The 13470-nt window shown below is 37.7% G+C and overlaps 1 protein-coding gene across 1 annotated transcript in view; it reads right to left on the bottom strand.

Moving 5' to 3' along the window:
- Positions 1-3260: 3260 nt before the first annotated feature.
- tcf7l2 (transcription factor 7 like 2) overlaps positions 3261-13470 on the bottom strand; it is a 159052-nt gene continuing 148842 nt past the window's right edge. Inside the window, 8 exon segments of the mRNA XM_052027216.1 lie at positions 3261-3450; positions 9409-9481; positions 9759-9831; positions 10599-10647; positions 10980-11087; positions 11776-11938; positions 12219-12340; positions 12342-12360. Coding sequence (XP_051883176.1) covers positions 3394-3450; positions 9409-9481; positions 9759-9831; positions 10599-10647; positions 10980-11087; positions 11776-11938; positions 12219-12340; positions 12342-12360 — 664 coding nt within the window. The 3' untranslated portion in view covers positions 3261-3393.

Raw genomic sequence — 13470 nt, forward strand, 5'->3', positions numbered from 1 at the left:
GGAAACACTCAGCAGGCCATGCAGCATTTCTGCAGAGAGATCTGCAGATGCTTCCTGACCTGCTGAGCATTTCCAGAATTACTGTTTTTGTTTCAGGAAACTCTAACTTATTTCCAGCTTCAACAGACAGTTTCTACAAAGCACGTGAAGAGGAACAGAAAGAGCTACAAAACTGTAAGGGGGAGATACAGTATGTCGACCAAGTACATGTGGCAATTTCACAATTAGAACAGGCATGTCCTATTTACCAAAACTTGACTGCAAGTTCAACTGTAATATGAAAATGCAATGACTTAATTTATCAATCCATGTATGAACAACTAGTAGTAAGACAGACTTGGAACTGTTTACCTTTATTTGAAATAAAGGTAATTTGATTATGAAATATAATTTCTGGTAAGTAACTTGCAGCAATAGCAGTAGAAAAATAGGATCTACATATACACATCTGGGACAACAGAATCTGGTGATCACTTATATATAAAAGGCTCCCTTATCTTTTTAAACACTATAATAAAACCCAAACCAGTATTTTTGTAATTCCCTATTTAAAAGTCCCATACATTATAAAAGTGTTACACACATTATCTTCAAGGAATTCAGCATTGAGAATGCTTTGACAATCACATGCTTGTCTGTCAAACACATCTTTTACAGTATCTCAAAGTGGTAAGTTCCGTGCATCAGAGGAAACTCGGGCTTCAGTTGCTAAAGGGTAAAAATAAATACCACACACAAAGATGGGGTAAAACAACTGTTCAGCAACAGTGATATCATCACACCAGTTATGGAGCCATTTAGAATGCAGTAAAGAACTCTATTTGAACCAACTTTTGAAGCATTTTGTAAAGAACAAATGAAAATTGGGGTGGAATTTTGACATAATTAGACTGTTAATTGTAGATTCCACTTGTAGAAAACTAGTTTTTCCAGAGCTAGAGACATAATTCAGCAATAATTAACAAGCTGTTACAGCTCATTCAACAAAGTGCAATACTTTAGCACCATGTGTATAAATATTGAAGCTCACCATCAAATCAGTGACTATGCATTGAATATTTCACCAAAAAAGTGTACCTTGGGGAATAGGGCTTCACTGACAGTAAGTTTGGATTTCAGCATTTACCCATGCATGCACGGAAATAACAGAATTTGCTATCAGTTTCAGAATTAACAAACTATCAGTTTTGCCAACTCCATAATCAAAAATTCCAAACCAGTATGTGAAGAGGTCACCTCCTTCTATCCATACGATACATGCTTCTGGCAATACCTCCACATCCACAAGACTTCAACACCAACATATGGGTCTTACTGGAGTGCATCATGCCACATATTATCTGAATTTGGGAGAGGCAAAATTTGGCATTTAACATCTCGTTGGTACCATTCAGGCCATAGGCTGGTGATCCAGTTTCTTCACATGGCTTTGACGGAGTGCACACGGACACCACAAGAATTCTCTGCACATACTAAGTTGCTTTTATTAATCCAGAACTGCATGCTACAGATACTGTACAGCATGAACATTGATTCATTACAAAAATGGTTTCAGAACAATAAAAATGGAAAGAAAATAAAAGGAGCAAAAAACAGAACAGGAACATCACAGCTGTTAGGAAACATTGAGAGTATTCACAAAAGGTCATCAGCTTCTTAGTAAAATGGAAAAAAAGACAGCTATACAACTGTTTCATTTCTACTACAATGGCACCAAATGAATGAACTTTTCATCAGTTGTATACCAGCCTTTGCAACATCAACATGCCTATTTAAAATTTACTAATACCTACTGATAGTAGTGTACATAAAAAGTGGCAGTTTCAGTTCAGAGTAATTTCCCCAACGTACAGAAATTTGGCCCATGGGTTTCATTAATTCTCACCCTTCAATGCTTTGCTTTATAAGATTTTGGGATGATTTGCCAATAGCTACCAAACACATTGCGTTATAGCTTAAACTAGTCAGCAACATTAAAACTACATACATACCTATGTTACCTCACAGCTAAAAAGGACCAAAATACAGCAAAAATGGGGGAGGGAAGATGTATCGACCTTAAAAGTTTGGCACAGAATAGATACATAGGATATAGATTAAGCAATTCCAGGTTTGAGGCTACTGTCCATATGGGGCTCTATATGAGTGATCAGGTGTTTTTTATTTTGTACTATTCCAAAAAAAATCCCCCCCTCTCCCAATTGCCTTCAAGTTTTCTTTTGTACAATGGCTTTTTCTCAGCAATTTTTGTGCACTTTTGTTTTTTTTACAACGCCACTACATTATCCATTTGGTGACAGTCATGTATCACAACAGAGGAAAAAAATGTTAAATCCTTGGTAACAAATGAATCTTTTCATATATAAGATGCTTACACTAAGCAAAAAAAACTTTATACATTGTTTGCAAGAAATGAAAAATATTTAAAAGAGACAACATACATGATACAACAAGCATCTCTAAAGCAATAAATACTACTGGTCCTATAGCGTTGTAATTTTTTTCTTGCACGCCCCCCCCACCCAAAAAACAACGCCATGGAACAATGCATATTAACACAGTTTTCCCCATTATTTCTGTACATTTAAACAATAACACGCAACATCACAAAGTTGTTCCACACAATTAACAGGTGGCACTGCATTCATTGTGCCCTTAAGGATAAAATGGACGTAAAATGATTGGTTCGCAAGCTCTTATTTAATACAAATAATACAGCGTAGCCAACTCCTTCCCACAAGGGCTTCTTTGAATCTGACAGTAGTCTCTTACTCGTGAAGAATCCACCCAGTAAGAACCACATAACAGTGATAAACACTACAAGGTTTGCAATGGTTGACAAGAGGTTGGCAGGATCTCTCAAGGCTTATCCTACATATTCAAAGAGGACCTTGGAAATAAACAATGGGTCAAATATTGACCAATGCACTCCATAACATCTACTAACGTGTAGCCATAGGGCACAAATGAAATAAAAAAGAACACCAGCAACTATGCTAAAAGCTATTCTAAAGACTTGGTTACAAGTGAAAGTGGCTGGGACTGTGTCTCTTGCAAAGCACCGTGGGATGAACAATTGACATGGATGAAGTCGAAGGTCGAGTCTGCGATGAAGACGAGGTTGTGGACTGGTGCAAGTTCGGTGCTCTAATGCCCCATTCTGGCAACTAACAGCTGAAACTGTGCTGGACTTGAGCGCCGAGTTTGTCGACAAGGCAGAGGAAGATGGTGAGGAAGGTGGGCCAAAGGATCAGGTTCATTGTAAGTGATAGAGGTTGCATTTGTTCAGTCTGTGGATCAGAGTCTGCGGTAGAAGGGCTTAACATGGAAGGAGAAGGGGGAGGAGAATCTAATATGCTTCCATCTGAAGAGGGTGGGCTGGCGCAGCTGCCTTCACCTTGTATGTAGCGAATGCACTTTTTTTTCTCCTAGAAACAGGGAAAGATTTATCTGTAAATAAAGGGCAAAAAGACTAATGGAGTTGGTTATTTGAACAAAGAAAGTAATCTTATTCAGGCAACAAAGTTGTATCCATGACATTTAAAACTTTAACAACTAATGCAAGTCCCATTAAGTCAGCAAATCTACAGGGATTACAAATTTGTTTAAATATGAAAAGATAAAGCTTCACAATATGTGAAGTGCTTACAAAATTACAATATATTGGGTTTATCTGTTAAGAACCACACCAAATTGAGGAAGACAGGAGAAAAATACTAAGAAAAGAATGAAAGGAGGAAAAGGAATAAAGAAACCATGGAAAATTCAAAAGGGAAAAAAATAAAAAAAACAAGAATAACTGAGTTCTATGGCCTGCAGGCTGTGGCTGATTCTTTAAATGGTCTGCAATGGAAAACAAAAGTCAATGAAGGTTTGGTTGATTAAATTCATTAATCGATTTCCTTGTATGCGTCACTTTCACTCCAGCTGTCTGTGAGAGGAAGGAAGGATTTTTTTTATTGTGCTTCATGATCCTGTACCATTTTGGCCATGGACTCATTATCATGCGAGTACATTTGGTTTAGTTTACAAACAAGTAATAGTTCAACCATCAAGTAAAATTTGCAAACAACAACATGTAGTATTTATCAGTAGGCCCTAGTCAATTCTCACCACAAATATAGAGGAAAATGAATGTTAGTATTCACAGTTTCAATCATCTTTTTGTACTTCATTTTGCAAAAAGGGGATGCATAATTTATCTTGGAAAATTTGCTACTACAAACAACACTGTTGTTTTCAGACCACATTGGAACTTCACACCCATTAAAAGCCAGTATACATATATGTAGGGCCAGGGTGGGAAGATACATTAAGACAGTTCAAGCCACAGAAGCCTGCTAGGTCAAATCTGTGATACCACGTGGACCACATGCATGCAGTTAAACTCGAGGTTTGCCAAAACAAAGGGGCAGTGTAACAGACAGAAACATGCGAGTGAAGCAGTATGTCATGCCACATTAGAACAAAAGCTGCAGGTGGAAGGACCAACTTGGTGGGCTCAAAACAGAGAAAGAAATGCAACTAGGTAATTGCCAAATGAATCAGGGCTTTCGAGACCAACCCTGACCAACATTGTTGCAAGTCACTGGCCAGCAGAGTATAATTAGTCTTCACTTAGTTCAAGCCCTGAACTGCTGAAGATGGAAGGACCCTGGGCTGGAGTTATCATATCTGGAAGGTGTACTTAAACAGATTGGTAGCTTATGTCCTGACAGTTTATAAACTGCTGCTCTCAGAAAATATTATATGCAAATGTATCACAAATACACACCAAGAAACAAAGCAAAAACAAATGTCTGTGCCTGGGCTCAATTTGCATCAGCACATTGCTGATAGATAATTGACTTCAGAAACTTCAAAAAAGTTGCCATGGGACCACCTATAGCACTATGAAGTTCAAATCAAGAACAACTTCTCAATAGCCAGCTGTGGAGCTGGGATAGAGGCAAGAATAAAGTTTGAAAACTTCAGCAACTGTTAGTCATGCAAGATTAATATCAAGCAAAGTGCCCAAAATCCTTTGCAATTTCAGCTTTGCATGTCAACACTTCCAGTTTATTCCTCAGCAGCAAATTCCCAGTACTCTGTCAATTAACTTAGCACCAGGGATCCCTTTCACCTTCCAGGTTATAGCAGAAATATGTTCTCTCTTTAAAAAAAAGCTTAGAAATTATTTTTCGTATGTTCTCCCATTTGGAGACTCCTAGGGTTATGGTTCTTCTTCAGCTAAGACAGCCAGCCAGCCAGCCAAAGATTGGCTTTCCAGTCTACTCCAAATCATTCTGCTGACAAGGTGTTTTTGGACTTATAAGAACTACATTCTGGTAATGCCTTTACTCATCTTCCTTGCTGGTAAATGCACAGTCTCCCAATAAGACCACATGAACGTTATGAGGAATTGTATGAAGAAATGTGAAACCATGGCAGAAACATTTTGGGTCAGACTGTGCTGGCGACAGGCAGTGGCTCTGAAGGGAAATGCCAGCATTTAGCTGTCCCCAGGCGAGTCAGTCCTGGACTGATGTGGGTTTCTGCAGGAGCTGGTAACCGCAAACGTGCTGGGGCTCCACGTCATTACACTGGGGAATCCACCACCAGTCAAAGCTGGTGTAGGATCAGAATCCCCATTCACTTGGATGAGAATTCCCAGTCTGGAAATTAACAAGAATTTATTTTAAGATTTATTTTAAACTATATTTTAATAATTTCTTAGTGTTTTGAATGTGTTTTTATTTTTAAAAAAATGTTTAATAATTTAGTTATTTAAAGTGAGCTCCGTAGTTTTTACAATGTCCCTAAATACTGATACAAAGTTTTGACAGAAAGCAGGAGCCTTCCCACAGCTTTGCCTCCTGTCAAATCTGTCAGGGCTGTCTAGAAGCAACCAGGACTGGGGCCTCAGCTCCCACCTCCCAAGGCCTACAAGACTCAATTCAGCCCACTGAGAATTCCATTTGCTTTCCACGAAGTTACTTCTTGGCAGATTAAAATTAATTTAATCTTAAATTCCTCTTCTAAAAATTGCCCACTTTTTAAGCAACATTCTCCAAAGGGTTGGCCTGGCCATCAGTAGCAAGTCTTGTGCCTTGGCCTTTGGAAGCCAATATGTGGACTGGTGTTTTGATTGATTCATCTCAGCTGTGAGCTCCACAAGTGAGGAGTCACTAATGGATACCATGGTTCCCTGGCACTGCAGGTTGGAACCATTAACTACAGAGTCTTTTGAACTTTAATTTTTTTGTCAACAACTATCAGATTAACTATCTTGTCCATCCTTGGCTGTGAAATTTTGAAAAAATATCCACAAGTGAATTGAAATGTTCCTGCCCCTCCCTGAAAGAATGTCAAAACTAAAAGCTACTTTGTTGAAATAAACTCTTGTACTTCCCAAATTAGGGGGAATATAGGGAAAAGAGAGGGATCTCAGACTGAAGTCTGGATTTAGGGAGCCGCACAGACCAACAAAGTCTCAAAGCAAATTAGTGGAAGTCTAAAATGGAAACAGAGTGCTGGAAATTCTCAGCAAGTCTGATGGGATTTGTGAAGAGAGAAATACAACTTAAGCACAACCCTGATGAAGGGTTATTGACCTGAAACTTTAGCTAGTTCTCTCCAAAGGTTTTGGTTGCAGAAAAGATTCACAAGGATGCTGCCAGGATTGGAGGGCTTGAGTTATAAGGAGATTCTGGGAGGCATACGTTTAAGATGAGAGGGGAAAGATTTAAAGGAGACCTGAGGGGCAAGTTTTCCCATACATAGGGCAGTGGGTATAAGGAAAGAGTTGCTAGAGGAAGTGGTGAAGGCAGGTACAATTACAACTTTTAAAAGACATTTGGACAGGTACATGGATAGGAAAGGTTTAGAGGGCTACGGGCCAACTGCATGCAAATGAGACTAGTTCAGGTAGGCAACTTGGACAGCATGGATGAGTTGGATTGAACGGCCCGTTTCTGTGTTCTATAACTCCATGGCTCAGAGTATTTACAAAACCTTGCTTTCACGAGATCTGAAGTTTCAATCTTCAGTTTGTTATAATTAGTTGGCTTTATCCAAGTAAATAGCTTAAAGGGTGAATGTGCCTGATCACCCCAAATTTAAGGAGGAGGAGTCAAATAAAAAGCACAGACAGGGTACTATCTATTAACTGTTGTTGTCAGACTGGGTGAGCACACTGGTAGGATAGTGTAGGGCTTGACTGTAGTGCTCCCACATGGTATCAGAGCCCACCAAATGGCTACTTGAACAAGACACCAGAAACCGACTGCCACTCCCAGTTAAAGTGACAACCCTTTTATGTAAGGAAAGAAACGAGTGCAATAACTCATTTTGGTTTAAAAAGCAAATTAGCTAAGCTAAATAAATTGGAGTACCCAGCCCTATTGTTTCAAAAGCACAGGAATGCATGGAAAATGTGTGATAAAATGGTTTCAGAAACCCCAAAGCTTTATTTGAAATCATTACTTCATAGCTATGTATTCAACATGATTCCAATAGCCTGGCCTAAATAATATCAAGTTGAACATATTCAAAACAATTTTTGGAAATTTTCTATCAACATGCTAACCCTAGGTCAAACTGGGTATTTGTTATGAGAAAGAGACAACTTTAATAATGAAGCATTCAGCATATTAAAGAAAACAAACATGCACATCATTTGAAGAACCCCTAATGTTTGCTTGAATTCTTACTGATCACATTTTACAATTTAATTTAAGCAAGTAAGCCATCAAAAGGTGACTTCAAAATTTCACAATTAATTTGCCAAAGAACTAACCAATACAAAAATCCACAAAGGAGGGGTCATTATAGCCAAAATGATTAAAGTTCTTTAAGGAAGTGACCAATTTATTACTGCTAACACATGAATCCTCCCAGGATCAATTGGCAATTGCCTGGAAGTCGCTCACTGATGTTCATCCATCACTTGGCAATTGTCCATGCTGCATCTTGCATAATATTTACTTTTAAATTGAGCACCATTTACTAGAAACAACACATTCAAACAAAAAGACGAACAAATCAATCTACTAATCATGTAAATTAGTCAGAAGCACAATTATACTTAAATATTAATTACGCTTTAAGGTCATGATTATAGAATGATACTAGTTACTCTTAACATACATGCCAACAAAGACGAGTTAAAAAGAGACACACACAGGTGCACAGTCTCTACAAACCTCATTACATTAGCAGACTTTATCCATGTAGGTTCAAATTGTTCATAACTAAATGGGGTGAGAGAGACTGTCAACACATTCTGAAGCAGGGGAAATGAAACATGAAGAGGAAAGCAGATCAAGCACCATGTGCACATGATAAACAAAAAGTTTTAACTTTGAAGAAACAAATACCTACCATGACAACATTCCCACTTCAAAGACTGCATGTGTCAGGACAAAGAAATAAGATTTAACCAAATGCGGTCAACAGGAAAGGTGTATATAAACAGGACAAAACATTCATTCCCTCTACCCAGTCAACTCCTGAGAATTAGAGAATTGGCAACAGGAAAAGTTCGAGAAAATTCTAAAGTATGCAGATTAGCTGTGGTGGATAAGCCTTTGACCATTTGATGCCTGAGTTTGTTTAGTTAAACCAAATTGTAAGAAAACTAAGAGAAAAAAAACTTAATTGTTGTTACTTAAAAAGATATTCCAACAGATTTTGCACTCGCCTGAAAATGAAAGTTTCCTCTGAACGAGCTTGTAGCTGGTATGACGCCCAATTACTAAAAATAAATTGGCGATTAATACACAAAAATGTAAAGACATAGTTACTGGAGTGCACAAACACCTTTCTGCTTCTTGGAAACTTCTGTTGTACAAAGCTGTGATAATTACTCAGGTGAGGCAACTACTGTATCTCAATAAGGTTACTTTTTAAAAAAATAAATGAAATAGTAGCTCTGCATGATGAAATTCCACATTTACTTACTATAATGGACTCATGCACAGATTATCAGTACACCTTGTGCACTTAGAACTGCAATGTCTCCATGTTCACCCAGGAGTGGGTGAATTTTCTACATTATATTTAAACTATATAAACAGATCTTTTATGCATCAAGTGTGGTTAGTAGTTCCAGCAAGTTTTCAAGTCTCTTCTGTCCTAGGTTTCACTGCACCAATCTCCGACACAAGGTCACAGGCCCATCGCAACCACTGTTTGGGGAGGGCCAGGAAGGGGGGGAAGAATGAAGGTGAACAGTGCTTGCAAGGAGACAGACCAATGCTGCTAATAAAAGGCAACAGGTAAAATAAAAGAAAAGGAAATAAAAAGGAAAAACAAATCTGCAAAAAGCTATAGAATATTAGCACATTAGAGCACAGGAACAGTCACATGAATGCACTACAAATCCAATAAAGGGCATATTTAATTCCGGAAGGCCTAATGGGAGTATACCTGCAAGGTTTGCACCATAAATTCTGTTGGTCTAGCCCGAACAATGCCCGACACTTCTTTGGAGTATTTGCATCTGTTAGCATGAAGTAAACAAAAACAGCAAATGGAGGATACTGCTCACTGGATGTGACATCTCAGCCAGAGCTAGTGGTTTAGCTGGCAAAGTTGGCATTCTCCCCTCATCACTTTTAAAGAAAGAAATCCAAAATTCACACTGCCTAGCACCAACAGGCGCAAGGGTTGGTATCAGCGTCCAATCAAAACACTGAAACAGTGAGAGCAAGAAGGAGAAAGTGCCAATTTAAACCAGCTGAAACCAACCATAGCAAACCTGGGAAAACGATACACACCTGCACGGGCCGCACCAGTTATTCTGTTGATCAAGGCCAAAGCGCGCTCGGCATTTCTTAGGAGCGCTCAGATCTGAACAAATTGGAAGAAAGCGAGCAGAGGAGACAGAAAAGGAAGAAGGAGAGACAAGAAAACAAAAAGGAATAAATCAATTTATCGGTTACCAGTGATCAGTAATGCCCTCTAATTTCAAAAAAGTATTAAAATCACAGCTGTATTTTTTGCACCCATTTAAAAAGCACCAATATTGTGTGGCAATACAAATTTGTATTTTTATAGTAGAATTTAATTAGAATTGACAAAAGGAAGTAAGTGGGCTGAATAAGGAACCTGAAGGTCAGCACCAGTGGAGGATGTTAGGCTTGAATTAGGCTAAAAGGTTAAAGTGCTTTGCAGAAGAAGCTGGATAGCAGGGTCAATTTTACATGCATGTGTTCCAAGGGCAAATGTAAAGAAGGATAATGGGATTAGTCAGGCAGGCAAGGCTAATTATGAGGATGCATCAGAAAACAGGTACAGCCCAAATTAATATCAAAACAAGACAATAAGTACAAACTACAATAAGCTTTAAAACGTTTGAAGTTACCGTAGCTAATGCAATTTTTTTTTAAAAGTGTTCCATAAAAACAAGCATTAAAATATCTAAGATGCATGCATTGATTACTTTATCAGTCTTGGAAAGGCAAAACCAGCCATAAAATTAAACTATACACATACCATCATAATTAACAATGTTATAAAACATGGTTAGCAGCAGCTAGGGTTTCATGTGATTAAATGTCATTATTCTGATATGTAAGGGTGCCTTCTATTATGGAAGATAATTGCTGCCTACTTACCATTGGTCTCCCCTGCCTGCTTTTCCCTTTTCCTCTTCTTCCTCTTGCCCTATTAGGGAGAGAAAGCAAATGGGGAGGGAGGAAACACAAGCTCAGTTTGTCCATTAGATTCACAAAACCATGCCAACCAGCCTCAAAACACTACAAAAGAAAAAAATGCTCAGTTCAATCAGCATTGAGAAGCAGAAACAATATGAAGGACAGCTCTGTGGCATGCACAAGGTCCTCAAGACGGCAGAATGCCGTCAGCTTCACTCAAGTCATTATTTGTAACATTAAACTGACATGTATGAAGTATATGCCACTGGGCCTGTAAAGAGGGGATAAAAAGGAACAGGGGAGAGCGAGAGAGCAGGGAACATGCTCGAGAATGGAACTTACATAGTTATCTCGTGCTGACCAGCCTGGGTAGAGTTGCATGTGAAGCTGCCGTTCCTTTCTGGCTAACTCATAGTACTTTGCTTGCTCTTCTCTAGACAAAGCATGCCACTGAGAATAAACAGGGGGGCCAGATGTGGTGGGATGAGGGAGAAACAGAACACATTAATTATATAAATACTAGTATGAATTGATCCTTGAGCAAGATTATGAATCTGTAAAGCATCAGGGCTGCGTTCCACAATATAACAGAAAACAACAAGATTAACCTATCTATATGCATCAATACATCAGTAATATGGACCATAAACCAGAATTTACAGTAAAACAAACCATAGAGAATCATTTGCTCTTCACTTATGTTTGGGGCAGGGCAAGGCAAATAATTTAACTTTAAAAAAAAACCTAGTTTGAAAATCAGGAAATAAATTAACTCTTATCCTGAAACAATTCACAACAATGGAGAGAGACGTTTACTTGTTTCACAGACAAGGAAGAGTTCTTAAAAAGTGATGGTTAACAAGCAGGGTATCAGAGCTGGACAGATGCTTACAGTGTCTTAATGATGTTCTTCCATTCTATTTTAAATGCAGGCATTAAACTGTGCATTGCTAATATACCAGATTAACACTGTATGTTGTATCCTTCAATATTATCGAAACAATTGCAACCAATCTTTACAGACATGCTGTATGAAAAGTAGTTATCACTTGTGTAAATCTCTATGCTGATTGCCCTAATCAGTCAGATTCTCTCTCCAACCCATTCTTGTATACTTTTGTCGGTTTAAGATGCTTACCCTTCGGCCAAGGATCTGATTGATTGCCGCACTCTCTTTCAGCGTACACTCTGCTACCACTTTTGCTCTCATTTCCTTCATGTACAACATGAATGCGTTCAGAGGCTTCTTTATGTGTGGCTTTTTCTTTTCCTCTTCTTTTTTGGCATCCTGATGATGTTTTCTGAGGGAATGTGTACAATTACAACTACAATGAAACTGAAGTGGTCATTTCTCTTCCAAAATCACTACACTTTAAATAATTCATTATTAAAATCAACAGAAAACTCTAAATCAGTGTAAAATGGGAGCAGTGTACATCTTATAATCTACATGAAAGATGTGCATTCTTTTTAAACTCTGAAAGTTTTTCTTATATACATGTTAAACAGACCTTTAACAACATTTTAAGTTAGCTGCTCATTAAAATAAAATGTGTTTTTCACACAAATGATGAAACTTACGAGTTATTGAGGGATCCGATGTCACTCTGGGAAGACTCTTGTTTGACAGTTGGTGTGACTATGGCCGGATGGGGAATTCCCGTTGTGTGTAAACTGTGATGTGGTGGAACCATGTGTGGGGGGGAACCTACCAGAGAGAAAACTGTGTAAATCAACAGAACAGAAATGAATGAACGAAAGGGATGGGCACACATTTGATATATAAACAAGAACATATGCAATTATAAGCTTTCACAATCGCTATGTAGCTACTGACATTAAAATGACTTTTCATTACACAACTGGCAGTGTATGACATCCAAAAGGTATAGAATTTTATAAAAATACAACATTCATGCTGTACAATACTATATATATTGCTACCAAAGTCATCAGATATGAACTTTATAGAGCAACTTTGGTCTGGCTTTTTAAATTATTTTTGCATGTAGCCAACAAACAAATTTTCTGCCCCATTTTACATTTAGTCAAATAAGAATTTCTATCTTCATTCAGTCTGAATTTGTGCTACATCAACTTCTTCCCCACCCATCATGAATTAAACCAGCATAATGATTTTCTGTTACTATAATAATGATATATTCACTGCTTCATTTTAAAACAGTAAATTGATTTAGGAGTGAACACATTTGTCCAACTGCACATCATGCAAAATATTATGGTGTTAGCTGATGGGCATAGACTTCTTATTCCTAGAGTGAAATATTATCAGAGTGAGCAGCAAAAATACCATTTACTGATAGCATGCAAACATAAGACAGTACACAGGTGAAGCATTTTATAGGACACTAGAGCTTTCAAAACCTCAAGAGTATTATTCTTCATGTGATGAAGTGGTTACATTCATTTCATTACCTGAAGAGACTTACAAGGGTTCAGAAGTTAATGGACACTATAAAATGTCAATCTATCATAAGGTGATTACTTCCACACTATCTACAAAATAGTTGAAATTTGGTTTAGCTGTTGCATTATTTAATAGATATATCTGAATAAGGATATGATAAATAACATTTTATGTTTGATATAAATGAGTTATATAGATATAACTATATAATTCTGAAGGAATATATAAATAAAATTTTCTATTGTAAAAACTGAAAATTCTAAACAGTTAATTATGAAAAAAATCCTGACTGCTTTTATGGCTTCAAGCCAGAATATAATGATGTGCATAAACTTGCAGGCCATGTTATGAACAAACTCATTTTTGTTCCATGGTGTCTCTGGGGCTTCTATCACGTTCATTCTC

Source organism: Pristis pectinata, chromosome 12 (assembly GCF_009764475.1).
Source record: "Pristis pectinata isolate sPriPec2 chromosome 12, sPriPec2.1.pri, whole genome shotgun sequence".
Lineage (NCBI taxonomy): Eukaryota > Metazoa > Chordata > Chondrichthyes > Rhinopristiformes > Pristidae > Pristis > Pristis pectinata.